Source organism: Xenopus laevis, chromosome 2L (assembly GCF_017654675.1).
Source record: "Xenopus laevis strain J_2021 chromosome 2L, Xenopus_laevis_v10.1, whole genome shotgun sequence".
Lineage (NCBI taxonomy): Eukaryota > Metazoa > Chordata > Amphibia > Anura > Pipidae > Xenopus > Xenopus laevis.
Window position 1 is genome coordinate 174,998,979 of NC_054373.1, and position 26,482 is coordinate 175,025,460.

At 38.8% G+C, this 26,482-nt stretch overlaps 1 protein-coding gene across 2 annotated transcripts in view; it reads left to right on the top strand.

The window, feature by feature from the left end:
* The window catches only part of mre11.L (MRE11 homolog, double strand break repair nuclease L homeolog), a 98,656-nt gene that overhangs the window by 33,364 nt on the left and 38,810 nt on the right, over positions 1–26,482 (top strand). For both annotated transcript variants that reach the window (NM_001087506.1, XM_018244846.2), the window contains 7 exon segments: positions 934–1,105; positions 1,885–1,965; positions 7,574–7,700; positions 10,782–10,888; positions 13,810–13,983; positions 15,769–15,831; positions 22,034–22,241. In NM_001087506.1, the coding sequence (NP_001080975.1) occupies positions 934–1,105; positions 1,885–1,965; positions 7,574–7,700; positions 10,782–10,888; positions 13,810–13,983; positions 15,769–15,831; positions 22,034–22,241 (932 nt within the window).

Below are 26,482 nucleotides of genomic sequence, written 5' to 3' on the forward strand. Positions count from 1 at the left end.
AGACCCGTCGGAAGCCCCCATACACGGGCAGATAAGCTGTCAAATCGGTCCAAACGACCGATATCGGCAGCTTTATCTGCCCGTGTATGGCCACCTTAAGAACAGCACTCAATAGTAAAAACCCATGTCCCACTGAGACACATTCAGTTACATTGAGAAGGAAAAACAGCAGCCTGCCAGAAAGCATTTCTCTCCTAAAGTGCAGGCATAAGTCACATGACTGGGGGCAGCTGGGAAATTGACAAAATGTCTAGCCCCATGTCAGATTTCAAAATTGAATATAAAAAAATCTGTTTGCTCTTTTGAGAAATGTATTTCAGTGCAGAATTCTGCTGGAGTAGCACTATTAACTGATGCGTTTTGAAAAAAACATGTTTTCCCATGACAGGATCTCTTTAAACCTGCCGAATTGCTATGTTAGCCTATAGGGACCTCCTAGAACCTATAGCCAACATTTGGCTACGTTTTTAGAAGTCGAAGTAAAATCGGTAGATCGATCAATTAAATCGTACGATCAAACAATTTTACTTCGTCTGAATATGGCAAAATTCGATAAAAAAACCTTTGACTTCGAATATCGAAGTAATGCAATTCGATGGTCGAATTTCAAAGTTTTTTACACTTCGAAATTGAGGGTACAGTAAGCTCAGTATATAATATATACGATAACCCTGCTTTTGAGTTTTCCCAGGGACTGCATAAAAATCTGGGAATACATAAAATGTAGGGAAAGATTCCACACCCGGGAAAACATACAACGCAGGTACCTAACAATGGGGTTCCACTGTGCAGCATTTCTAGCCATTTTCTTTCTAGGCTTTATTTCTCATTTCTCCCTTGGCTTATTTCCTTTTCATTTGAGCCATAAAGAATGTCTTGAGTTCCTCTGTGGCCCCAATGCTGGTTTGCTCTACACCTGTGTTTCTTTCATAGGCATGTGGGTTTATTGCGAATTAAAGGGAAAAAAATGAACATGCAGAAGATTCCCCTGCAGACAGTCCGCCAGTTCTTCATTGAAGACCTTGTCTTAAGTGACTACCCTGATATATTCAACCCAGACAATCCTAGAGTAACACAAGAGATAGAGACCTTTTGCATTGAGAAGGTACATTTTCCTCCCACCTTGTAAATCTCTTTTTCAACTGTTACATTGTTGGTAGGATTATATATTTTATACTATATAGGCACAATATTTCTGTATAATAATTTATTTGCCAGTTTGGCTTCAAACATAACTAAATCAATTATGCCATGAACCGAATGTGTTATTGGTTCTATCTGTGATCCAGGTTGTGCAAAACGAAAGCAGAAGCAGTTTATTGCCAATAGATTAGCCACAATATTGCAAGCTATAACACTGTAGAATGCTTTACCAAACCTTAGTAAACAGCTCTAGAAGCTCTCTGTTTGTTTAGGATAACAGCTGCCATATTAGCTTGCTGTGACATCACTTCTTGCCTGAGTCTCTCCCTGCTCACTCATAGCTCTGGGCTCAGATTACAGCAGGGAGGGGGGAGGGAGGAGTTAAAGAGGATCAAACTGAGCATGCTCAAGCCCTGCCATGGAGGTTTATTCTGAAAACAGTAAGTCTAATACGAAGCCCATGTGTACACAATAGAAGGAAATAAATGATGTGATTCTTTTGAGGACTCAGAGCAGCATTACTTTGAGGGTTTACTGGTGTATTTATAGACCTTTCTGATAAAGCTTAATTCATTTTAGCCTTTCCTTCTCCTTTAAAGAACTGGCGCTTCAGGCATGAAATTCACTACGGGCAAATGCAACTCTAAATAATTTAGTTGTAAAATAATGAGAGGTAGCATATCCTTTGAATCTCTGACTAAAGAACCAGTGTTCATTCAATAATTAATTTATCTCTTCCAGGTAGAAGCAATGCTCGACACTGCTGAGAGGGAACGCCTGGGAAATCCGCGGCAGCCAGATAAACCATTGATAAGACTGCGAGTAAGACTGCGCTACGTCCATTTTTAATTAGTTAGAAATGTTAAACAAAGAATCTTTTTGGAATTATTAATTCATTATTAATTTTATCTTTGGTTGAAACAGGCATACAAGGATTATTCATATTACACAGAGAACATTTTCTGTTCTTTTTTTTTTTTTATTACACATATGCCTCATAATTACTACTATTTATGAAGCCCGAAATAGTCAGGTACATAATTGGTACTATTGATGAAGCCCAAAAATAGTCAGGTACATAATTGGTACTATTGATGAAGCCCAAAAATAGTCAGGTACATAATTGGTACTATTGATGAAGCCCAAAAATAGTCAGGTACATAATTGGTACTATTGATGAAGCCCAAAAATAGTCAAGGTACATAATTGGTACTATTTATGAAGCCCAAAATAGTCAGGTACATAATTGGTTCTATTGATGAGACCCACGCCAAAGTACAGATCAGGTCAGATTTTTGCTTTTGTTTCTAACTTAAATCTAATTGCTGATTGGTTGCTGTGGCAACATCACCACTCAATTTTTTACACAGCATGATAAATAGGTACTGTTGTACCAGGCCTAAAGGGGGCCCGGTTGTGCTCCACTTTTCGAAATAGCCGGGTCCCCTTGACAGCGTTGAAGTCGTGCCGAACCACTAAAGAGCGGAACCCACGAAAAGACCCAAAGTTGAAGTTCTGAAGCCGGGGAAAGGCCGCAAAGCCACAAAAGGAGCCAAAGTTGAAGCCGCGAAAAGACCCCAAGCCAAGAAAAGAGCCAAAGTTGAAGTCCTGAAGCCGTGAAAAGATCCAAAGCCACGAAAGGAGTGAAGTTGAAGTCCTGAAGCTGTGAAAAGACCAAAGCCACGAAAGGAGCTGAAGTTGAAGTCCTGAAGCTGTGAAAAGACCCAATGCCCCGGAAACACCTGAAGTTGAAGTCCTGAAGCCACGGAAAGACCCAAAGCCATGAAGGGAGCTGAAGTTGACGTCCTTAAGCCGTGAAAAGACCAAAAGCCACGAAAGGAGCCGAAGTTGAAGTCTGAAGCCGCTAAAAGACCCAAAGCCACGAAAGGAGCCGAAGTTGAAGTCCTGAAGACGCGAAAATACTAGAAGTCACGAAAGGAGCCGAAGTTGAAGTCTGAAGCCGTGAAAAGACCCAAAGCCACGAGAGGAGCTAAGTTGAAGTCCTTCAGCCTCAAAAAGACCCGAAGCCATTAAAGAAGCTGAAGTTGAAGCCCCGAAGCTACAAATGGAGCCAAAGCTAAAGACACGAGTTCTACTGAACACCGATGTGTTTTGTTTTAATTTTATTAAACCCCTGTCCACCAATGTATTATTTTAATACTCCATAGGCCCCTGGCCACCAATGTTTTTTTTAAAAAATATTTTCTGGGGCCCCAATGATTCTTTTTAACTCATAAGGGGGGGCCATCAATGTTTTTTTTTAAAAAAACGTTTGAGGGCGTATTTTTTAAAAATGTTTTTTTAAAAACTTTTGTGGGTAGCCCTGTCACCATTGTTTTTTTATTTTAACTTATAAGGGGGCCCTGACCATCAATGACTTTCTATAATGTGTGTGTGGCCAAGTCGATAGTTGTGTTGGTCAAGATGTAAATGTAGAATACAGATACACCCAACGTTTCCAGTAAATGCCTGCTCCATTCCCATTGAATGTCACGCTATAGCCGACTTGAGGATTCTGGACAATAACTGAGGATCTGAGCAACTTCTGGTTGAAATTGCAGGAGCAAGGACAAGTGATTTAGTCTTATCTGTAAAAAGGGTTATACAACCAGCAGCTCAACATCAGCTTCCAGGGTAACTGAGAGTTATAATTGGACTGCACTTCCTACTACCAAAGATATGGAACGTGATTTTATTAGTGCTTCCCTCGGGCTAGGTTTACCTTCGGATGTTGGCTTCCAAGCCTCTTCCTGTGCTGGAGATTAAAATATCCTTCATGCTGAGCTTGGTGTAAATGATGTGAAGCTCTCATAGGCTGCAGGGCCTATCAGAATAAATAGGAGGTGATTTTAGTCAAAATGGGTGCACCTGTAGTTGCCTAAACATGTTGATGAATGCAGGGGGTAAACATGGTGATGTAAATTTTACAGTTATGGGACATGTTATCCAGAATGCTCGGGACCTGGGGTTTTCTGGATTAGGGATCTTTCTGTAATTTGGATCTCCATACCTTGTCTACTGAAACATTAATTAAACCCAATAGAATTGTTTTGCATTCTATAAGGATTAATCATATATTAGTTGGGAAGATGTACAAGGGACTGTTTCATTCCTTCAAGGAAAAAGGAAATCTTTTTTTAAAATCTAAATTATTTGATTATAATGGAGTCTATGGGAGATGGCCTTTTCGTAATTCAGAGCTTTTTGGATAACGGGTTTCTGGATACCGGATCCTATACCTGTACTCACAAACCACAGGATTACAGAAAGATACATACCTGAGATTGCCAAAAAGACAGAAGAAGAATGTCTTGCCTTTTAAGAGTGCATTGCTTAACTCTTCGATCAGTTATGAAACTCTAATCATCAATACATTATATGGATGCACCGTATCCGGTTTGGGACTCAACCAAATCTAAGCCTTTTTCAGAAGGAAAAGTGCCTGGCCAGCTAAATCCAAATCATTAAAATTATGTAGGTTCAGTAATTTGCGTATACAAATGAAAATTCGACAAAATTCTTTGTGTAAGATTGAGTATTCATCTGATTCCCAAAAAGCGGATTCAGCTTATCCCTATTACATGACCACCCCATATCACTACATTGCATAAGTGCTACGTTTTCTATCCAGAAAGTTTTCTGAAAAAAATGTGCAACTTGATCCAGCCGCACATCAATACTGAGCAAACTTTGTTCCTTTAATTGTATTATCATATGACCTAATGGTTAGTATAGAAATTTTGGGGAATGTTTATGGGTTTCCTATAACATTTACAAAGAAGGAAACGTTGTGCTCACCACTAATTTTTAACACCATTAGGCGGGGGTGCAATGAGACTCTGACCACAAAATACATACAGACAAATACAAGAGTCCTCTGCACTCAACCCATTATCAATATATTTAAGACCGAGACATTTTATGAATACTGCTACAGAAAAATGCCTTACCCTTTAAAAAAAACAGGGATTGTTTGTCCATATATTGCAATATATTTAAGCTGGCCAACTACGTCAAAGTCATCCCATATCTGGCCAGTCCTACGCTCAATTTTCACCTGATTCATTAAGAATTCAATTGCTTAATTATACATTTTACAAAGGGACTAAGTTTTACCTGCAACTTACTAGCTGCTCAAAGTAAACCTCCCAAACTTGGCTGCCCTTTTATTAGACACCAGTGGGATCACCTGACTATAGCTGGGAAGGGTGGGGGCTATAACATTCCTAAACATTTAGCATTTGATATACTGTAAGCATCATCTTGATTTAGGTGTAACCTTGTTTTAGTCATTTAAAATTATTTAAAATAATATGTATCACCTTCTCAATCCATGACTGGTATCAAATAATTTTAAATATATGTCTTTAAGTTGAAGACTATTTTTCACCCTTAGCATCCCTTTTGTTTTTATGCATTGGATATCCTAGGGCATGAAACGGAAAAGCAAAACACACCACTGTCTCCAACACAAAATCTCTCCCAAGATCTCTGCTCCTTTCCATCTCACATTATTGTAAATGATGTGAACTGATGATTCCATTGTGATTTACCAGTTGCAATTAGCTGAGCCTTATACCCTGATAATGACTGCGGACTCATACCCTGTACTGGTATGGCACCTGTTATCCAGAATGCTCGGGGACCTGGTGTTTTCTGGAAAATGGGTCTTTCCAGAGTCTACTAAAGTCTATTATTTAATCATGTAAACATTAAATAAACCCAATAGGCTCGTTTTGCTTCCAATAAGGATTAATTATATCTTAGTTGGGATCAAGTACAAGCTACTGTTTTATTATTACACAGAAAAAGGAAATAATTTTTAAAAATTTGGATTATTTGGATAAAATGGAGTCTATGGGAGTTGTACTTTCGATAATTCGGAGCTTTCTGGATAACTGGTTTCCGTATAAATTATCCAACTGCAAGTAGACTCTGACTCGGTTGCTTGCTAGCTTTAAGGAAAGTGGATGTATTTTCTTTTGGCCTTAGATATATATACTGAGCTTCCAAACACAAAGTGACAGCTCAGCAACATGAGGATGCCTTAAGGGACCAGACGTAGCATTTAAATGCTTCAAACTGACCCAGATGCTGACATATCTATAGCTTTCCCAGCGAGAATGTGCTGCAAACTGTGCATAGCCAGTACTTCTTCCTCTTCCTTTGTGCCTGATCATAACCGAAACATCAGACCAATCAATACTAATAAAGAGACTCTTTGGCAAAATTTACTTTTCTCATTTTGTCTAGTTCAGCTCTGTTATATCAAATTGAGGGTAAAAACATGCTAATAAGGTTCATTGACTTTGTGTGTTTTTCAAAAAGAATCTTAAAGGGGTTGTCCACCTTTAAATAGTATGATGTAGAGAGTGACAAAATCATTTTTCATTATTTGCAGATTTTGCTTTTTTATTTTTTAGCTTTTTATTCAGCAGCTCTCCACTTTGCAATTTCAGTTATCCAAATGACCCTAGCAACCATGCATTGATTTGAATTAGAGACTAGAATATGAAAAGGAGAGGTCTGAATAGAAAGATGAGTAATATAAGCAAGAACAATACATTTGTAGCCTTACAGGGTTTTTAGATGGGGTCAGTGACCCTAATTTGAAAGCTGAAAAGAGTCAGAAGAAGATGGAAAATAATTAAAAACAATAACAAGTAAATAATGAAGACCAATTGAAAAGTTGCTTATAATTGCCATTCTATAACATATTAAAAGTAAACAATAAAGGTGAACCACCCCATCAATGACTAGCTTCACTGGGGTGATAGATTATGAAAGATTTAACACTGTAGGGGTCTGATCATTGCCCCAGATACAAGTTCCAGAGCCAGTTGCACCCCTTAAGGCTGATGTACTTACCTGCTGTGTCTGCGGCAATAGCTTCTGTAGTTTATGTTGTGCACTTTGCAATGGTACAAGATGTGAATGTATATATTATATACATACACAGTGCCGCCATTAGAAATCACCGGGCCCTGTAGAACAATATTTTCTGGGACCCGCCGACCCCACACCATAGTTAAAAGACCACACACACACAAAGTTACCCCTTGATGGTTAGGAAAGATGTGAGAAAAGTTTCTAATTTTTTATATGTATGTATATATATGTGTATATATATATATATATATATATATATATATATATATATATATAGCACATATAGTGTATGTAACGGTTTACTTATCCTTTAAGGCCATTTTACTGGCCAGTATTACAAATATCATATTTATATAGACAAAGTCAACTTGTCAACAGTTACTTGCAATTTTTTTATGCCGATGGGCTGCACAGACCAGTGCTGGATGTGTGATTAGTTTTCTATGTCCTCCAGGTAGAAATTCTTTATCTAACCATCTATTCTGCCATCCCCATTATATTCATTATTTTCATTTGTCCTTTTTTTCTCGCCCCTTTTCAGGTAGATTACACAGGTGGTTTTGAGCCTTTCAACACTCTTAGGTTCAGTCAGAAATTCGTTGATCGGACTGCCAACCCCAAGGACATTATCCACTTCTTCAGACATAAAGAGCAAAAGGACAAGAAAGGTACATACTCGTGGCTGTATTCCATAGGTTTTATCTGTTTTGTCTCTGTTTAGTCAGTTTTTTTCCATAATGAAAGAAAATATAATTCTAGCAACTTTCCAATATGCATTCATTTAAATGGGTTGAAAGTTGTTTATAAATATAATTGCAGTCAGAAGTAAAATCAGTTTATCATTTTTTTTTATTCTTAGACTCTGACTCTAAAAGGGGATGTTCACCTTTAAATGAATTTGTAGTATGATGTAGATGTTGATATTCTGAGTATAAATTCGCGAAACGGGTGCAAAAATTCTCTGGTGAAAATTCGCCGGCATCAAAAAAAAATGGACGCCGGCGTCCATTTTTTTTGGACGCCGACACATTTTCACCCATCACTAGCCCTGAATAGAAAGATGAACAATAAAAAGTAGCAATAACAATACACGTGTAGCCTTACAGGGCATTTGTTTTTTAGAGTATGTCAATGACCCCCCATTTGAAAGCTGCAAAGAGTCAGAAAAAGAAGGCAAATAATTAAAAAGTTATAAGAAAAAGAAAAAAAATAAGACCAACTGAAAAGTTGCTTAGAGTTAGCCATTCTATAACATAAATAAAAATTAACTTAAATGTGAACCACCCTTTTAAATCAATGTATCAGGTATCCATTTTTTCTCCTCTGTAAAGCTGGCATTAAACGCAAAGATAAAGTCGTACGAGTTTCGGACCGCGTGTGGATCGTCCTCAACATTTTTCGTGACAGCCGTTTAGTCAATAAGACAGGTTACATAGTTAGTTACATAGTTAAATCAGGTTGAAAAAAGACAAAGTCCATCAAGTTCAACCCCTCCAAATGAAAACCCAGCATCCATATACACACCCCTCCCTACTTTTACATAAATTATATACAGTATACCCATATCTATAGTAACTAGTATCACAATAGCCTTTGATATTATGTCTGTCCAAGAAATCATCCAAGTCCCTCTTATAGTCATTAACTGAATCAGCATCACAACATCACCCGGCAGTGCATTCCACAACATCACTGTCCTGACTGTGAAGAACCCCCTACGTTGCTTCAAATGAAAGTTCTTTTCTTCTAGTCTAAAGGGGTGGCCTCTGGTATGGTGATCCACTTTATGGGTAAAAAGGTCCCCTGCTATTTGTCTATAATGTCCTGTACTTGTAAAGTGTAATCATGTCCCCTCGCATGCGCCTTTTTTCCAGAGAAAACAACCTCAATCTTGATAGTCTCTCCTTATAATTTAAGTCTTCCCTCCCTCTAACCAGTTTAGTTGCACTTAGTCTCTGCACTCTCTCCAGCTCATTTATATCCCTCTTAAGGACTGGAGTCCAAAACTGCACTGCATACTCCAGATGAGGCCTCACCAGGGACCTATAAAGAGACATAATTATGTTTTCATCCCTTGAGTTGAGTTGCCTTTTTTCATTCTGTAGCCACAGAATGACACTGCCCAGAATTAGACAACTTGTTGTTATCTACAAAAACCCCTAGATCCTTCTCATTTAAGGAAACTCCCAACACACTGCCATTTAGTGTATAACTTGCATTTATATTATTTTTGCCAAAGTGCATAACCTGCATTTATCAACATTGAACCTCATTTTCCAGTTTTCTGCCCAGTTTCCCAACTTAGACAAATCACTGTGCAAAGTGGCAGCATCCTGCATGGAACCTATAGTTCTGCACAATTTAGTATCATCTGCAAAAATAGAAACAGTATTTTCAATGCCCCCCTCCAGGTCATTAATAAACAAGTTGAAAAGCAAGGGACCTAGTACAGAGCCCTGCGGTACTCCACTAACAACACTGGTCCAATTAGAAAATGTTCCATTTACCACCACTCTTTGTAGTCTATCTTTTAGCCAGTTCTCTATCCAGGTACAAATACTATGTTCCAGGCCAACATTCCTTAATTTAACCAGTAACCTTCTGTGTGACACTGCATCAAATACTTTAGCAAAGTCTGAGTAAATCACATCCACTGCCATCACAGAATCAAGGTCCCTGTATACTGTACCTTCTCATAAAAATAAATTAAACTAGTCTGGGAAGATTTATTACGCATAAAACCATGCTGGCACAAACTCATAATATTATGATTTGCTATGAAGTCCAGTATCTTATCCTTTATTAACCATTCGAAAAGCTTTCAGCTTTTATTTTTAGTTTTCATCAGCCAGCTAACCCCCTCTGATATTAAAGGTCCCATCCCTTCCTGCTTCATTTTTTTACAAAGGTAAAATCTGCACGTTTATGGGCATCTTTAATCCGCTGGCTTTAACTTTAATCTTTTTTTAGGAGACAATTGGAAATGAATGTGCTAAAACTCAAACCACTGTAAATGTTACCCTTTTAGGCTTTGGACTGGGCCGAATTTCCAATAATCATGTTAAACTCAGTATCAAGGTTGATCTTTATGGCTGGAATTCTTTGTCTCCTTTTCTCAAAGGCATTATTATTATTTTTGCAACATAAGGTCATTACAACTTCTAAATTATAATAAATGAGACACATCCAGTTTGTTAAAATCTATTGTGTAAAATACTGGGAAAGGTACATCCTTTGCAGATCAACAATGGAGGCATGAAACCTGTTATTTGTACTTTTGTTATTTGTATGCTTGGCCAAATACAAATACCGCGATTGAAAAAAGATTTGGCCAAATACCACATTTAATTGACATATGCAGATATAAGTACAGTCGGCAAGCCTCTAACATCAGGCTAGGCTGGGGCTGGGCCAGATAATATTGTAACCATACTCAGAACCAAGGGCTCCAGTAATAACAGAATAGAAGTAGTGAAAACAGACACGCTGTCTTAACTGTTCTATGATCACCATGTTCATCCTTCACCAGGAATGTATTCATTTGGTTTTTTTAGAAGCTAGCTGTTTGCCTTTTTTGATATCTAAGCATCACTATTAGCCTTTAATTAAAATAGTCTATGGGAGATGGCCTTCCCGTAATTCGGAGCATTCTAGATAATGGGTTTCTGGATAATGAATCCCATACCTGTATTTAAACCGTAAAACATACATGACTAAAATGCCATAAAGTTTTGTGTTCTTAATTACAGACAGTATCACAATTAATTTTGGGAAAATTGACAGCAAGCCTCTGTTGGAGGGCACAACGCTAAGGGTGGAAGACCTGGTGAAAGAATACTTTAAAACAGCAGAGAAGGTAAATCAGTTTTCCATCATTACCTGAAAGCTGGCACTTATTTCTTGTGCAGATATTACTATACTAGACATTAAGCCCGTTAAATTAACGGCGCTAGAACATATGTAGTCAAACATCTATAAAAACAGAATTGTTCTAGTCTAAAAAAAATTCGCCAGAGACGGTCCGTGGGGCACATGCGCAGTAGCGCAATCCCACGGACACAGGGACTGGACGCAGAGACACTTCAACTTTATTATATAGGATAACATGGGGATGTTAAGGTAGTTCACAGTACGGGTATGAGAGGTTTGTCAAACATTCCATAGTGTATGAGGCAGGCCCCAGTAGAACAGCCTAGTTATTATCCATTCTGCACATTGTGCATGACTGCCAGTGTATGTCTCACATGGGATGTTACTATGCAGAGCTGCATTTCGGATTGACCACATTCGCTTCATTTACTGGCACTGAACAATGAAAGTGATTCGGACTGATAGAGTACGTCTCTATATAGCATTTATCTCTCCACCTCGTAGCGCTCTCCGGACACGGACCTCCTGTCTACTGTATCTCTCAGTAGCTTCAGTTCACAAAGCCCAGCCACACTTGACCGCAGTAAATGTCGGAGTCGCCCTCGGTCACCTCCGGAGCTCAGCATGTCACTAATCGGCCGGCTAAGTGCTGATTGAAAACCCGCAATCTGAGCACAGGGCCCGGAGCAAAAAGAACACCAATCACAGCTCTCGAAAGCCGCAAGCGCCCGCCTCTCGACCAATCACATGCTGAAACCATGCGGAAAAGAAGCCTAGAAACCCCGCCCTGTAACTAACGGAAAGCTTTTCAGAAGCTGCACGAGTCTGCCTCGTGGCCAATAGACATGTGGCTCATCTGCATGACTGTGCGCCACAGCCAATCAAGATACGTCTAATCTGCATCCCACACATGCGCAGTAGCGCAATCCCACGGACACAGGGACTTTATTATTACTATATAACTATTGAATTATGGAAGCAGTTTCCATCATTCTTATTGCTAATTATAAAAATGCTGAACTGACCCAACATTATGGTCAGTTAGTATGGCTACTGAGAAATGATCCTCAAGAATTTGAAGTATTCTTGGATTACAATTATGTTGGAACGCATATGCCCGAGGGCATCTTTCCGCCCCTTCGAGATCGGAGGAAGCGGAAATGACATCATATGCCCTAGACTCGCCATTGAGGACATGAAACATCCATGGGTATAAAACCTACTTGGACAGTAAGACTCATTCTGCCTTTTTCTTTTTGATTATTTATTATTTGTGCTCCTGAAGAAGACCACTATGGTCGAAACGCGTTGGGCTCACCTATTTTTGTAATTTTTTTTTTTTTGTAATAAATATTATTTGCTTTTTTGAAATTTGAGTGTGCAATCAGTCCTTGTCTTTTTGTATATGTTTGGCGACCCTCATGGGGAGTCCCCTATGGATTAGCACCTTATATCTTATTTTAATGGTCTGCACCTTCTTACTTTATTTTTTCACAAGAATTTGTTGAATAATCAGCAAGGGCAACAATTAGCAAAATTGCTCAGCTTGCTGATTTTTAATAGGACCATTGTCTAAGACCGCGTCGGGCTTCAGATCTAATTAAAATTCATCCGATCCACGAGGTGCAGCTGTGTGTGAGCACAAATTTCCCATCCATGATATTTGTCTGCCCCTTTTGACAAATTCCTAACAGACGAACATTATTGGGCTGGATGATTTCAGTCTAGGGTGTGTACCGGACATTTGTCAATGTCATAAAGTGTAATACTGTGATCAGGGTGTTGAGCACTAAGGCATTTTATGGTGTTGTACATGTCTATACTATAAAGAAGAAATAAATCCATAAAGGGGTTTGTTACAGTGAGAGGTGTGAAGATGTGGAATTCTCTCCCTGAATCAGTGGTACAGGCTGATACATTAGATTGCTTTCATGGGGACCTGTCACCCTAAGAAATAATTCCAAATTCTTTATTATCATGTAAGCTGAGCAAAATAAACTTTACTTACATTATGGGGCAGATTTACATAAGGTCGAATATCGAGGGTTAATTTAATCCATCGAACAAATGTTTTTTCTTCAACCAAAAAATTGGCAAGAAGCCTATGGGGACCTTCCCCATAGGCTAATATTGCATCTCGGTAGGTTAAATGGTAAGTAAATGGGCCCCTATATGTATTATTTAAATTTTGTTTCCTTCAGTCGTAGAATTACACTATCACAGCCAGCAAGCAGGAGCCATTTTGTGGACACTGTTATTAAGATAAATATTGTATCACCCCAAAATCTTGTGTATGCACCAGAATGGGGAACACATTGCCCATGCGCAGTGCTCTGCACAATTATAGAGCCTGAGGAGGGAAGGGGCAATATGAGAAGTGCAGTGACATGTAGGAAGTGCTGAATTGAAAATGAAAGTTATTGACTGCCCCACCTCTATGCCTCAGGCATAGAGGCGGGACATATCATATTTGATTGACAGCTCAAATATTTAAATACCTTTATAACAGGTTTGGATGTTTTAATGAAAAAAATAATTTGTGTTTCATGTATTTCAATTTGCAAAGGACTTTCATTGTGCAGCTTTTTATGTGTAGGTGACAGGTCCACTTTAAGAAGGGGTTTTATGGTGTTTAGCAAGTGAGGGAATACAGGGATATGGGAGATAGCTCATAGTACAAGTTGATCCAGGGACTGGTCCCATTGCCATCTTGGAATCAGGAAGGAATTTTTTCCCTTCCTGGAGAGGCTGCCAAGGGTTTTCCCCAGCTATGCAGGTTATATACAGACTTAAGAGGTCGAACTTGATGGACGTGAGTCTTTTTTGCAACCTAACTTACTATGTTAGTGATCAACTGAAGTCAGAATGAATCCTATTAACTCATGTTTTTTTTTTCTATGCACCCAGAATGTTCAGCTGTCTCTTCTAACAGAGAGAGGGATGGGAGAAGCGGTTCAGGAGTTTGTGGACAAAGAGGAGAAGGACGCCCTCGAGGAACTGGTGAAATTCCAACTAGAGAAGACGCAGAGATTTCTCAAAGAGCGCCACATCGATGCTGAGGAGGAGAAGATAGATGAAGAGGTGAGAGCTCGTCATTCTTAACAAGGTTGACCATTGAGTTAATGACTCAGGGATAAAGTATATTTAGTGCAGGGTCCTCAGCTGCTATTGAATCCTTTGATTTGACAGCTACTGATAACTGCAGTGATTTCTTGCGGCGTCAGCCCCTTAATCCTTGGCCTGATTGCTGGTACTCAGCAACGGACTGGGGTTTTATGTCGCAGGGATATAAACTACTGAATTTCTTGCATGTGGAGATGGATTGTGGGAATCTAAGGGGTTATATGTTGTTTTAGTTGAATGATGCACCAGAATGTATTGATCGAGTCATGTTTTGATCCATTGAGAAATCCACTTGGACTGTTGAAAATATATATATTTCCTTCTTTTGTGACTGAGGTGGCCAACCCTTAATTGCTATCACTTCTCATCCTTGGCTGTTTCTCATACTGTTAAGCTTATCTTCTGTAACAAGCTTGTTTGCCATTTTGGTGAAACCAGTGCAAGTATATGGGGCCACTGCTCTAAATCAATACAGGTATGGGACCTGTTATCCAGAATTCTTGGGACCTGGAGTTTTCCTGGTAATGAATCTTTTTGTAATTTGGATCTTCATACCTTAAGTCTACTAGAAAATCATGTAAACATTAAATTAACCCAATAGTCTGGTTTTGCCTCCAATAAGGATTAATTATATCTTAGTTTGGATCAAGTACAAGCTACTGTTTTATTATTACAGAAAAAAGGAAATCATTTTTAAATATTTATATAAAATGGAGACAACCTCTCTTGTAATTCAGGGTTTTCCGGGTTTCCGGATAATGTAATGAGGCTCCTCTTAAGATGTACTCAATGGCCTTCTGAATTCCGTAATTCAGAGCTTTCTGGATAACGGGTTCCCGGTTTAATGGATGTAGGGATGCACCGAATCCAGGATTTGGTTTGGTATTCTGCCTTTTTCAGCAGAATTCGAATTCGGCCGAATTCTTCTGCCTGGCCGAACCAAATCCGAAACCTAATTTGCATATGTAAATTAGGAGTGGGGAGGGAAATCACATCACAAAACAAGGAAGAAAAAAAGGTTTTCTCCTTCCCACCCCTAATTTGCATATGCAAATTAGGATCCAGTTCGGTATTTGGCCGATTCGCAAATGATTTGGGGGGTCGGTCAAATCCAAAATACTGGATTCGGTGCATCCCTCAATGGATCCCATACATATAATGAGGCTCTTCATCAAGATGTACTCAATGGCCTTTCCGTAATTCGGAGCTTTCTGGGTAACGGGTTTCCGGTTAACGGATCCCATACCTATAATGAGACTTGTCTTTTTTTCAGCTTCTGCAAACACTGGCAAAATAGTTCAAGCCAAGTGATTTGTGTGTGTGTGTGGGGTGGAAAGATCAGATCTGTGTGTCCGTGGGGTTGCCAGAAACTGAAGAATGGAGCTGCCGTGGGCAAATTTGCCCATGGGCAGTTACCCATAGCAACCATTCCGTGATTAGCTTTTTAAAGCTAGCTGCAAGTAGAACAATGAATACAACAATCTGATTGGTTGCCATGGGTTATTGACCATGGCCAAATTTGCCCAGTGTTGATAAACGACCCCCACTGTTTACCGAGTTTCACATGGTCATTTTATTAGTGGCCCGAGGGCCATATACATGGGTCGGCATTATTCAGCACGTTGTTATTCAGCACATAAAAAGTTATCTATCTGTTTTTTTATTCAGTAGGCCAAACAAGCAGATGTGTGTGTTTTACATACCCAATTAAATACCAATTAAAGAACTCTTGCAACTTTTTAGGTGCGGAAATTCAGAGAGACAAGAAAGACTAACACAAATGAGGAAGATGAAGAAGTTCGAGAGGTAAGTAACTTTATTGTGATTTGAGACTTTCTAAACTGACAGACGTGTTTCTTCTATACGCCTTGTGTTTAATGGCATGACCACGACTAAAACAACACTAATTTATCAAAATGTGAGTTTAGAACTTAATAAATAAAAAATCACTCACGTTCTATTCCTTCTATGGCATTTTTAGAATTGTATTTATCAATGGGTGAGAGTTAGAACGTGCATGAGTTTTTATTTATTGCGTTCTAAACTCACATTTTGCTAAATCTGCCCCTAAGGGGGTTTCTTATAATGGGATGAATTTTAGTTATTTTAGACCTCGAATGAACTCACAACTCGAATGGTTTCTAATTAACAACCCAAAAACTCTAATTGATAGATTTTTCTGCAGGAAAAAACTGGAATTGATCGAGTTTTAGAGCAAAACCCTCAGAAAAAAGCATGTTTTTTTCAAAACACATCAGTTAATAGTGCTGCTCCAGCAGAATTCTGCACTGAAATCCATTTCTCAAAAGAGCAGACAGATGTTTTTATATTCAGTATAAGTAGGAGAAATAACAGCCTGTCAAAAAGTAGTTCCATCCTAAAGCACAAGTCACATGACTGGGGCAGCTGGGAAACGGACAATATTACTAGCCTCATGTCAGATTTCAAAACTGAATATAAAAAAATCTGTTTGCTCTTTTGAGAATTGATTTTCAGCACTATTAACTGATGCATTTTGAAAAAAAAAAAAACATGTTTTCCCATGACCGTATCCCTTTAACATCTTCAAATGGTTCAAGGGGCTTCTTTCATTGACCGTGACAGGTTTTAGATGGTGTTTTTTCAGATCCAAGCTATTTCCAGGGTCGAGGTATAATAAATCTCGAAAAAAAAATTTCTTATCAGAAAAATAGATCTTTTTGCCTCAAAAATAACCTAGAAAACTTGAAATTTTTGTGCAAAACACTTCCAACTCAAAAGTAATAAATCTGCCCCTAATTATTTTTATTATGTTTAAGCCTTCATGGTAGTAATGCATGGTATACAGGTATGGGACCTGTTATCCAGATTACTCGGGTCCTGGGACTTTCTGGATAATGGGTCTTTCCGTAATTTGGATTTTCATACCTTAAATCTACTAGAAAATCATGTAAATATTAAATAAACCCAATAGGCTGGTTTTGCTTCCAATAAGGATTAATTATATCTTAGTTGGGATCAAGTACAAGCTACTGTTTTATTATTACACAGAAAAAGAAAATAATTTTTAAAAACGTTGATTATAATGGAATCTATGGGAGATGGCCTTTCCATATTTCAGAGCTTTCTGGATAAGGGGTTTTCCGGATAACGGATCCCATACCTGTATTTTCTTTACACGATTTCCTGCATATGCTCAGCATGGACAAGAGGGGGTTCATTTATTAAGCACCAACTTTTTCTGTAAAAGTCCTATTTCTTATCACTAAAGACAGCGTGACCTTAGGCCAATCAAGAGTTACGCTACTTAATTCTAATTGAGCCGACCCACCCACCAAGCAGTGAGAGACCCACTAATTAATACTCAAAAGAAGGTGACAGACTTTTAGGGGGTTATTTATCAAAGTCCGAATTTATCTCAACAATTCCAGGCACAAACACTGATCTATTTTTTCTGATTTTTCGACATATTTATTATTCGATTTTCTCAAAAATATGCTTTGCGGGAAAAAAAATGATTTTCACGATTTTTTCTGATTTTTCACCTGAAAACTCAGATTTCTTATGCTTTTTGCCTTCGGGGTATTGCACGAAACACAGCGCATATCATAAAAATCATTGGGACTTCTCCCATTGAATTATGCGCAACCTCGACAGGTCTGAGATGCCGGATTTTCTGATTCTGACTTTTCCATCCACGGGGTATAAATTCCGAAATATTTGTGATTGTTTAAAAGTCCGATTTTATACTAACAAATCACAATTTTTGGGGGATTTTTTCATTCAGAGTTTAGTAAATAACCCTCTTAGTATCTGATGGCATTGCATGTTGTAATTGTGTTTCATACATGTACAGGTATAGAACCTATTATCCAGAATGCTGGGGATCTGGGGTTTTCCACATTACAGATCTTTCTGTAATTTGGATCTTCATACCTTGTCTACTAGAAAATCATGTAAACATTAAATTAACCCAATAGGCTGGTTTTGCTTCCAATTAGGATTAATTATATCTTAGTTGGGATCAAGTACAAGCTACTGTTTTATTATTACACAGAAAAAGGAATTTAATTTTTAAAAATTAATTTTTCTTGGATAAAATGTGGAGACCACCTTTCCGTAATTCAGAGCTTTCTGGGTAACGGGTTTCTGGATAACGGATCCCATATCTGTGTGTGTATATAAGCGTTTGAATACGAAAGCTTTAATGTATTATATAAGTTTATCTGCTTTTTTGTATTAAAACTTTATAGAAGTGTAAGTGATTAAAAGAAAGCAAAACGTTTTAAGGCTCAACTTTTAGTCCACAAAATAATATCTAAAGAGCAATCTCGAGAACATAATCCACAACAGACTTCCATTTGTGAAAAGACTTTGTTAGGCAATTTAAAATTACTCTCGGCCGCGGAAGCAGAGAGCACAAATAGGAGAGATGTAATTGCACCTTTTTCACATAAGTGCCTTGACGGAGGAAGTTTGGCAGAACATTAGTGGTCTTAAAACTGCTCTTGAAAAAGTTTCATTTGTTGGCATTGAGAGAAGATATTCAATGGCAGCAAACAGATTAGTGTTAACTTTTCTACATTAACTCTTAAAGGAACCGTTCAGTATAAAAATAAATAGATAGGCTGTGCAAAATAGAAAATGTTTCTAATATAGTTATTTAGCCAAAAATGTAATGTATAAAGGCTAGAGTAACCGAATGTGTAACATAATAGCCAGAACACTACTTCCTCCTTTGCAGCTCTCTTGCTTTCCACTGATTGGTTACCAGACAGTAACCAATTAGTGACTATAAGGGAGGCCACGTGGGACATAACTGTTCAGTGAGTTTGCAATTGATCCTCCGCATTCAGCTCAGATTCAAAATCAACAGTTATGGCCCATGTGCCCTCCCCTCAAGTCTCTGATTGGTTACTGCCTGGTAACCAATCAGTGGAAACCAAAAGAGCTGAAAAGCAGGAAGTAGTGTTCTGGCTATTATGTTACACATCCAGTCACTCCAGCCTTTATACATTACATTTTTGGCTAACTAACTATATTAGAAACATTTTTTATTTTGCACAGCCTATCTTTTTACACTCTTTTTATTTTTATTCTGAAGAATTCCTTTAATACGCCTGGAGATGCACTACATTCTATGGGCCCCGTTCCCTCCCAGATCTTTCATCCTACATTATCTTACTTCAAGATTTTTTTTTGTTTCATAGAGCTTCAGCTGGAGACCAGGCAGAAGTATTTATATTTCATAATAAATTCGGTAGCGTGCCCCTTATATATTGAGAATTTCATGAAATAATAATGTCTGTTATGATTTGGGGAGGTTAGGTAGTATTCTTGAAATAAAAATGTAAAAGTAGCACTAATCCATATCTTATTCTTGTGTAAGAGAAACCGTTGCAATACTTCAATTTTTATCTTTTCAAGATGGGTGGGGTGTCAGGGGTCAGAACAAAAATCATCACAGTAGACTAAGAGCTATAGGGCAAAATAAAAGAGGGGTGGTGGCTTTCCCCTTCTTCTTTGTCAGGGGTCCCCAACTTTTTTTTTACGCATGAGCCACACTAAAACATAAAAAGCACTCAGGAGCAATACAAGCATGCATGGGGCTGTGATTGGCTATTTCTTAGCCTGTATGTGGCTGGCAGCCTACAGGAGACTCTGTTTGGCAGTACACCTGTTTTATATGCAACCAAAACTTGCCTCCAAGCCTAAAATTTAAAAATAATCATCTACTTTGAAGCCACTGGGAGCAACATACAAGGGTGCTCACGAACCACTGGCTGGGGATCACTGATCTATGTTATGCTGATCCAACAAGTGCAAAGTTATTTAATATTTTATCCAGCCAATCCACATAACAGTCAGTAGGATATTCGTGCAGTTTGGATGGAAATGGGAATAGCCCAACTACTTTGATCCAGCTAGGGTTGTCACCTGTCCGTTTTTGACGCAGAAAGCCCGGTTTTTTAAAGTGCTGTGCGGGTAAAAACTGGCCGCCCGTTTTTCCAAATTAGGAAAACCTGGACAGGATTCCCAATGATTGACGCAGCGATCGGCTAATCACCATAGCGTCATAGCCCCGCCCCTGATGTCACTAACCCCCCCCCCCCCCACAGTGTAACAGACCCACCCCCATTGCATCACAGCCCCACTCTCTGCCCTGTTTCAGCCAGGCCAAAAGGGGGCAACCCTAGATCCAGCACTACAGGGGACATTGGGGCCCCTTCACTTCCAGGTTGGCACAAAGGATATGCTAAATTGGTTTCTCGTAAAGCAGTTTGTTTGGCCAGTCATCTTTGGTTCAGTTACATTTAGGGATGCAACGAATGCAGGTTTCGGTTCTTGCCGAACAGAATCCAAATTTACATATGTAAATTAGGGACAGGAAGGGGAATCGCGTGACTTTTAGTCACGAAACAAGGAAGTAAAAAAATGTTTTAAACTTTTTTCTTTCCCATCCCTAATTTGCATATGTAAATTAGAATTCAGTTCTGCTTTCATAAATCCCAAATAGTGGATTCTGTGCATCTCTAGCTGCATTAGCATTGATCGACCAGCCCAGTTGTGTTAGGAATTGCACATATCCTACAACCCAGCTGAATAGCGACAGAATTGCAAGAAAGGTCTGCTTTTGTTTTAATGTTGGAGTCACAAATGAAACATGATAAAGCTTGCTCTGCTGTAAATCATAAAGGTTGTAGAAGGTACTGTGTTGCAGAGATCTGATTTCCATCCCGCCAGTGATTTACATTCTAACCAGCGGGAAGGCAGTTTGAGGAGATTAGTCGCCCGAAGAAGAAGCGATTTGTCACTGGGCGCCTTTTCTCCCGAAATAGCAGCTTGTCTCTGCCCTCAAAGGGGTTGTTCACCTTCGAGTTAAAGGGATACTGTCATGGGGGAAAAAATTTTTTCAAAATGAATCAGTTAATAGTGCTGCTCCAGCAGAATTCTGCACTGAAATCCATTTCACAAAAGACAGAAAAACTGATTTTTTTATATTCAATTTTGAAATCTGACATGGGGCTAGACATTTTGTCAATTTCCCAGCTGCCCCTGGTCATGTGACTTGTGCCTGCACTTTAGGAGAGAAATGCTTTCTGGCAGGCTGCTGTTTTTCCTTCTCAATGTAACTGAATGTGTCTCAGTGAGACGTGGGTTTTTACTATTGAGTGTTGTTCTTAGATCTACCAGGCAGCTGTTATCTTGTGTTAGGGAGCTGCTATCTGGTTACCTTCCCATTGTTCTTTTGTTTGGCTCCTGGCGGGAAAAAAGGGAGGGGTTGATATCACTCCAACTTGCAGTACAGCAGTAAAGAGTGATTGAAGTTTATCAGAGCACAAGTCACATGACTTGGGGCAGATGGGAAATTGACAATATGTCGAACCCCATGTCAGATTTCAAAATTGAATATAAAAAAAATGGTTTGCTCTTTTGAGAAATGGATTTCAGTGCAGAATTCTGCTGGAACAGCACTATTAACTGATTCATTTTGAAAACATTTTTTTTTCTAATGACAGTATCCCTTTAACTTTTAGTATGATGTAGAGAGTGATATTCTGAGACAATTTGCAATTGATTTTCATTTTTTATTAATTCTGTTTTTTGATGTGAATAGGAGAGGCCTGGAAGAAAGATGACTAATAGAATTTGTTTTTAGATGGGGTCAGTGACCCCCGTTTAAAAGCTGGACTATACTATACTATAAACTATATAAAAAAAAAAGACCAATTGATAAAGTTGCTTAGAATTGGCCATTCTATAACATTAACTAAAAGTTAACTTAAAGATGAACCACCCCATTAATGTTAGTGCTTTTATACATAACTCAAACAACTTCAAATATCATTTTTAATTATTATTTTGGGGTGCATTTGTTATGTTATTTGTATAATTGTGTATGTCCTTTATAGCAGGTGTTATTACAATAACATCAGAAGCTGTTTCAGGTTCCAGTCGATTGAAACCTTATGAGAAAGAAATTGTATGTACAGGAACATGCCAGTAAAGCATTTGTGTGTCCTCCCAGGCTATTCAACGGGCCAGAACCCACAGATCACAGGCGCCAGATGTTGAAATGAGTGATGAGGATGATGATGCACTACTGAGAAAGGTGTCACTGTCTGATGATGAAGATGTTAGAGCATCAATGCCAGCACGTGGCAGGGGAAGAGGCCGTGCCCGGGGAGGCAGAGGACAGAGTACAACCACAAGGGGAACTTCAAGACGGGGAAGAGGTTTGTAACTGTCCTATACATGCTACAGGAACACTGAAAAGAAATAGTGTCTGAATTGTAAGGGGGTTATTTATAGGGATGCACCAAATCCACTATATTAAATTCAGCCGAACCCCTGAATCTTTCGCAAAAGATTCAGAAACATTTTTTACTTTCTTGTTTTGTGACAAAAACTCACGAGATTTCCCTCCCTGACCCTAATTTGCATTTGCAAATTAGGATTCGGTTAGGCCGGGCAAGAAGGATTTGTCCAAATCCTGCTGAAAAAGGCGGAATCCTTGCTGAATCCTGAACTGAATCCTGGATTCGGTGCTTCCCTAGTTATGTATTAAAATTCAAGTGTTAAAATCTCAAACAAATTGAGGAAATTAATGTTAAAGGCTTACTTATCCTTTAAAGGGGATGTTCACCTTCCAAACACTATTTTCAGTTCACTTGTTTTTAGATTGTTCACCATAAACAATGACTTTTTTTCCAATTACTTTCCATTTTTTATTTTTTACCATTCTATTAAAATTTAAGTTTAAATTTAATGTTCATGTCTTTGGTGTCTCAGTCTGGCAGCTCAGAGATCAGATTCTGAACTGTTACAATTTGCTACATTTAGTTGCTTCAGTTTACGGAACGCATTTTTAGACATCATCAGGAGAAGACACGCTCCTGCATGCGCTCTCGAAATTCCTCAGCCCTCCCTCCTTTGGTCCTCAGCCCTCCCACCTCAGCTCTCAGCCCAAGCCAGTCTGATAGCTGAGGAGGGAGGGCTGAGGATGGAGGGATTTTGTAATGAGGGCTGAGAATTGAGGTTTGAGGAGGGAGGTCTGGGGACCGAGGAGGGAGGGCTGATGAATGAGCCACGAGTGGGGACAGGGTCGGACTGGCCCGGCGGGAAACCGGGAAAAAACCTGGTGGGCCCCGACCCTTCATGGGCCCCCACCGGGCCAGACCCCCCCCCCCTGATCATTGTATTAAAAAAAAACGGAGCGTAGCGCTAAATGCGTGGGGAGATTGCTACAGCAAATGTGGGCTGCACTGAAGTGTGGCTGCAATTTCTTCGGATAAATTAGTAGAATAAGAGACAAGTCTGCTTACTTCTTCTTTACGAGAGCACATGCAGGAGTGTGTGTTCTCCTGATGATGTCCTAAAATGCATTCCGTAACAATTAGTTGATACATTTCTCAGCAGTAGCTCTGGAATATTAGCAACTATTGTATCAATTCTAACAGTTGCCTTTAATGAGACAGGGATTCTGTTCAGCAGGGACAGAGATAACAAATGTATCATCTAAATGTATCAATTTAAACGGTGAAAGAGTCGGCGACCCCCCCCCCCTTCCCAGAGCTGCTATGGACGGTGAAAAATGTAAACTTTACACTTCAATATTAGCACAACCGTCACAAATAGAAAATAGAAATTAATTGGAAAAAGTCTTTATTTCTGGTGATCTATGTGAAGCCAACTAAATGGGAAAAAAAGTGTTTGAAGGTGAGCAACCCCTTTAATAAATATAAATGTTGATAAAGATCTTTCACTGTGCCCATTACCCCCTGCTTCGCTTCACACTGTGTATAACGTCCCCAATAAGCAACTAGAACTGCTTATAAAAAAGGGTTGCTCTGCAATCTTCCTGCACTCATGTGGAATGTACACGAATCAAATGCCACAGGCCAAGTACTTTGGTTGTTTATTAGAAAACACTTTGCTGGTATTCCTGCCTTCCTGCTGGGTCTATTCCAGCTGGGAAATGAAAAGTGAAACGTAGAACTAAAAAGTACAATCAATTTGCAATAGCTGCTGGGCAATGTGGAATTTCGTAGCATCTATATTGCTGTTTTCCACCCACCAATGTAATTTGTTGATAATGAAGTGCCCTATGCTACATTTCACCAATTATTTAGTGCCTTTCATTAGTAAGACATCAATAGCGAGCACATGAAAATAAATCTTATAGGTACAAAAGCAAACTGCGTACTAGATATATATACTGCAGATACACACAACATCTGCAAAGTACCATCCCATGAATTATAAAGAAACCTGCTTTTTACACTTTCTTTATACAAAATTGATTATTGAAGAGTAAATGTAAAAGTCTTGACGTGTACCAGCTCATGTGAAGATTGAGGCCATGCAGCATCTAAAGAAAAGAGGGTAAGAACTAGAAACCTGAAAGAAATAAGTAGGGATGCACCGAATCCACTGTTTTGGATTCGGTCGAACCCCCGAATACCAAACCGAATCTGAACCCTAATTTGCAAATGCAAATTAGGGGTGGGAAGGGGAAAATTTTTTTACTTCCTTGTTTTGTGACAAAAAGTCAAGTGATTTCCCTCACCACCCCTAATTTGCATATGCAAATTCGGATTCGGTTCGGCCGGGCAGAAGGATTCGGCCGGGCAGAAGGATTCGGCCGAATCCTGCTGAAAAAGACCAAATCCCGAACCGAATCCTGGATTTGGTGCATCCTTAGAAATAGGCCTTGTTTAAACACTCATCAGTCAGAAAGGAAAGAATCTTATTGATGTCTGGTTATATCAGATTTGATAATGAAAGGGTCAGCTGTGTATCCATGACACCTACTATTTACAATATAAAAATCCCCTAACTTATAGAAACACTTAGGGGGTTATTTACTAAAATCAGAATTTATAAATCCGTAAAAATCCAAATTTATATTTATAAAAAAAAATTACGACCAAACACCCATGCACGATTTTAACTTATTTAATAATAAATAAGAACTTGATTTAATCCGATTACGGCTAAACTCGATAAAATCAAGCGAAACAGAATCACTCAAATTGTGGTTTTTTTTCCCCAAATTACTCAAATTTATGGAGTTTTTGCCCGAAAACCCAGAAAAAGTCGGATTTTTGGGCCTAACCCTTTTCTGCCCACAAAAACTTCAAATTGAGATAGGTGCCTCTTCCACTGACTACAGGACCAAGACAAGTCTGAGATGGTGGATTTTTGGATTCTGGCTTTTTGCAGCATCGGGTATAATACATCTTGAAAAATTCTAGATTTTTTTAGTTAAAAAATAGAAACCTTTCTCAAATCTTTCCTAAGCAGAAGAAAATCAGAGCAGCCTCTTTGTTTCTCCTGACGACGTCCTTGACTACTTGGTGGTCAGACTGGTGGGAAAATGACCAGCAGGTGGCGAAGTTGTAACAAAGTTCAATGATATTAACAGTACATGTATCCTTTAATATCTTTGAATTAAAAAAAAAATTAATGTATATTGCAAAGGTTCTTAGAATAGCAGTCTCATCAATTTTACATTCACCTATTTTAAAGGTTTACTTATCCTTTAAAGGGTGTTTCACCTTGCAGTTAACTTTTTTAGTATGTTACAGAATGGCTAATTCTAAGCAGCTTTTCAATTGGCCTTCATTTTTTCTTGTTTTTGATTTATTTGCCTTCTGGCACTTTCCAGCTTACAAATGGCGGGTCACTGACCCCATTTAAAAAGCAAATGCTCTGTAAGGCTACACAATTATTGTTATTGCTACTTTTAATTTTAATAATCTTTATATTCAGACTCTCTTATTCATATTCCAGTCTCTTATTCAAATTGATGCATGGTTGCTAGGGTGATTTGAACCCTAGCAACCAGACTGCTGACATTGTAGCTGCAGAGCTGCTGAATAAAAAGCTAAATAACTCAAAAACCATAATTGAAAATGAAAACCAAATGCAAATTATCTCAGACGTCTCTAGAGATCACACTAATGGTTAAATTAGGGCAACAACACCTTTAATATAGAAAGGCTTTATAGCAGTAAAGCAAAGTGTGACTCTGCTGAATAATAAAGACATATTGTAGAAGTATGTCAATAAAGCATCTTTAAAACAAATTAGCAGTTAGAGATATTATTGAAAGTATGTAGAACAGGGCTGTCCAACTGGCGGCCCGCGACCCCCCCCCCCCCTTATATGGCCCTCCACATCAAAGTCTGCCTGCTGGGTCTGCTTACCATATGTAAGATTTAAAAGGTATCACTACAGAGATGAATTGGCCCCTGCATTGTTTAAACCTCAAATTAACACTGTAATCCCCTGTATTGTTCACACCTGTGATCCCCCTGTATTGTTCACACTTGTGACACCTCTATTGTTTATATCCTAAAGGCCTTTACTGTTCTACCTGAGACCCAGACTGAAACTGCCCATATTGTTCACCTGTTCACACTTTATTCAAAATGTTAATGGGGCACCAGCACTGTGTCACTGTATGTAGTAC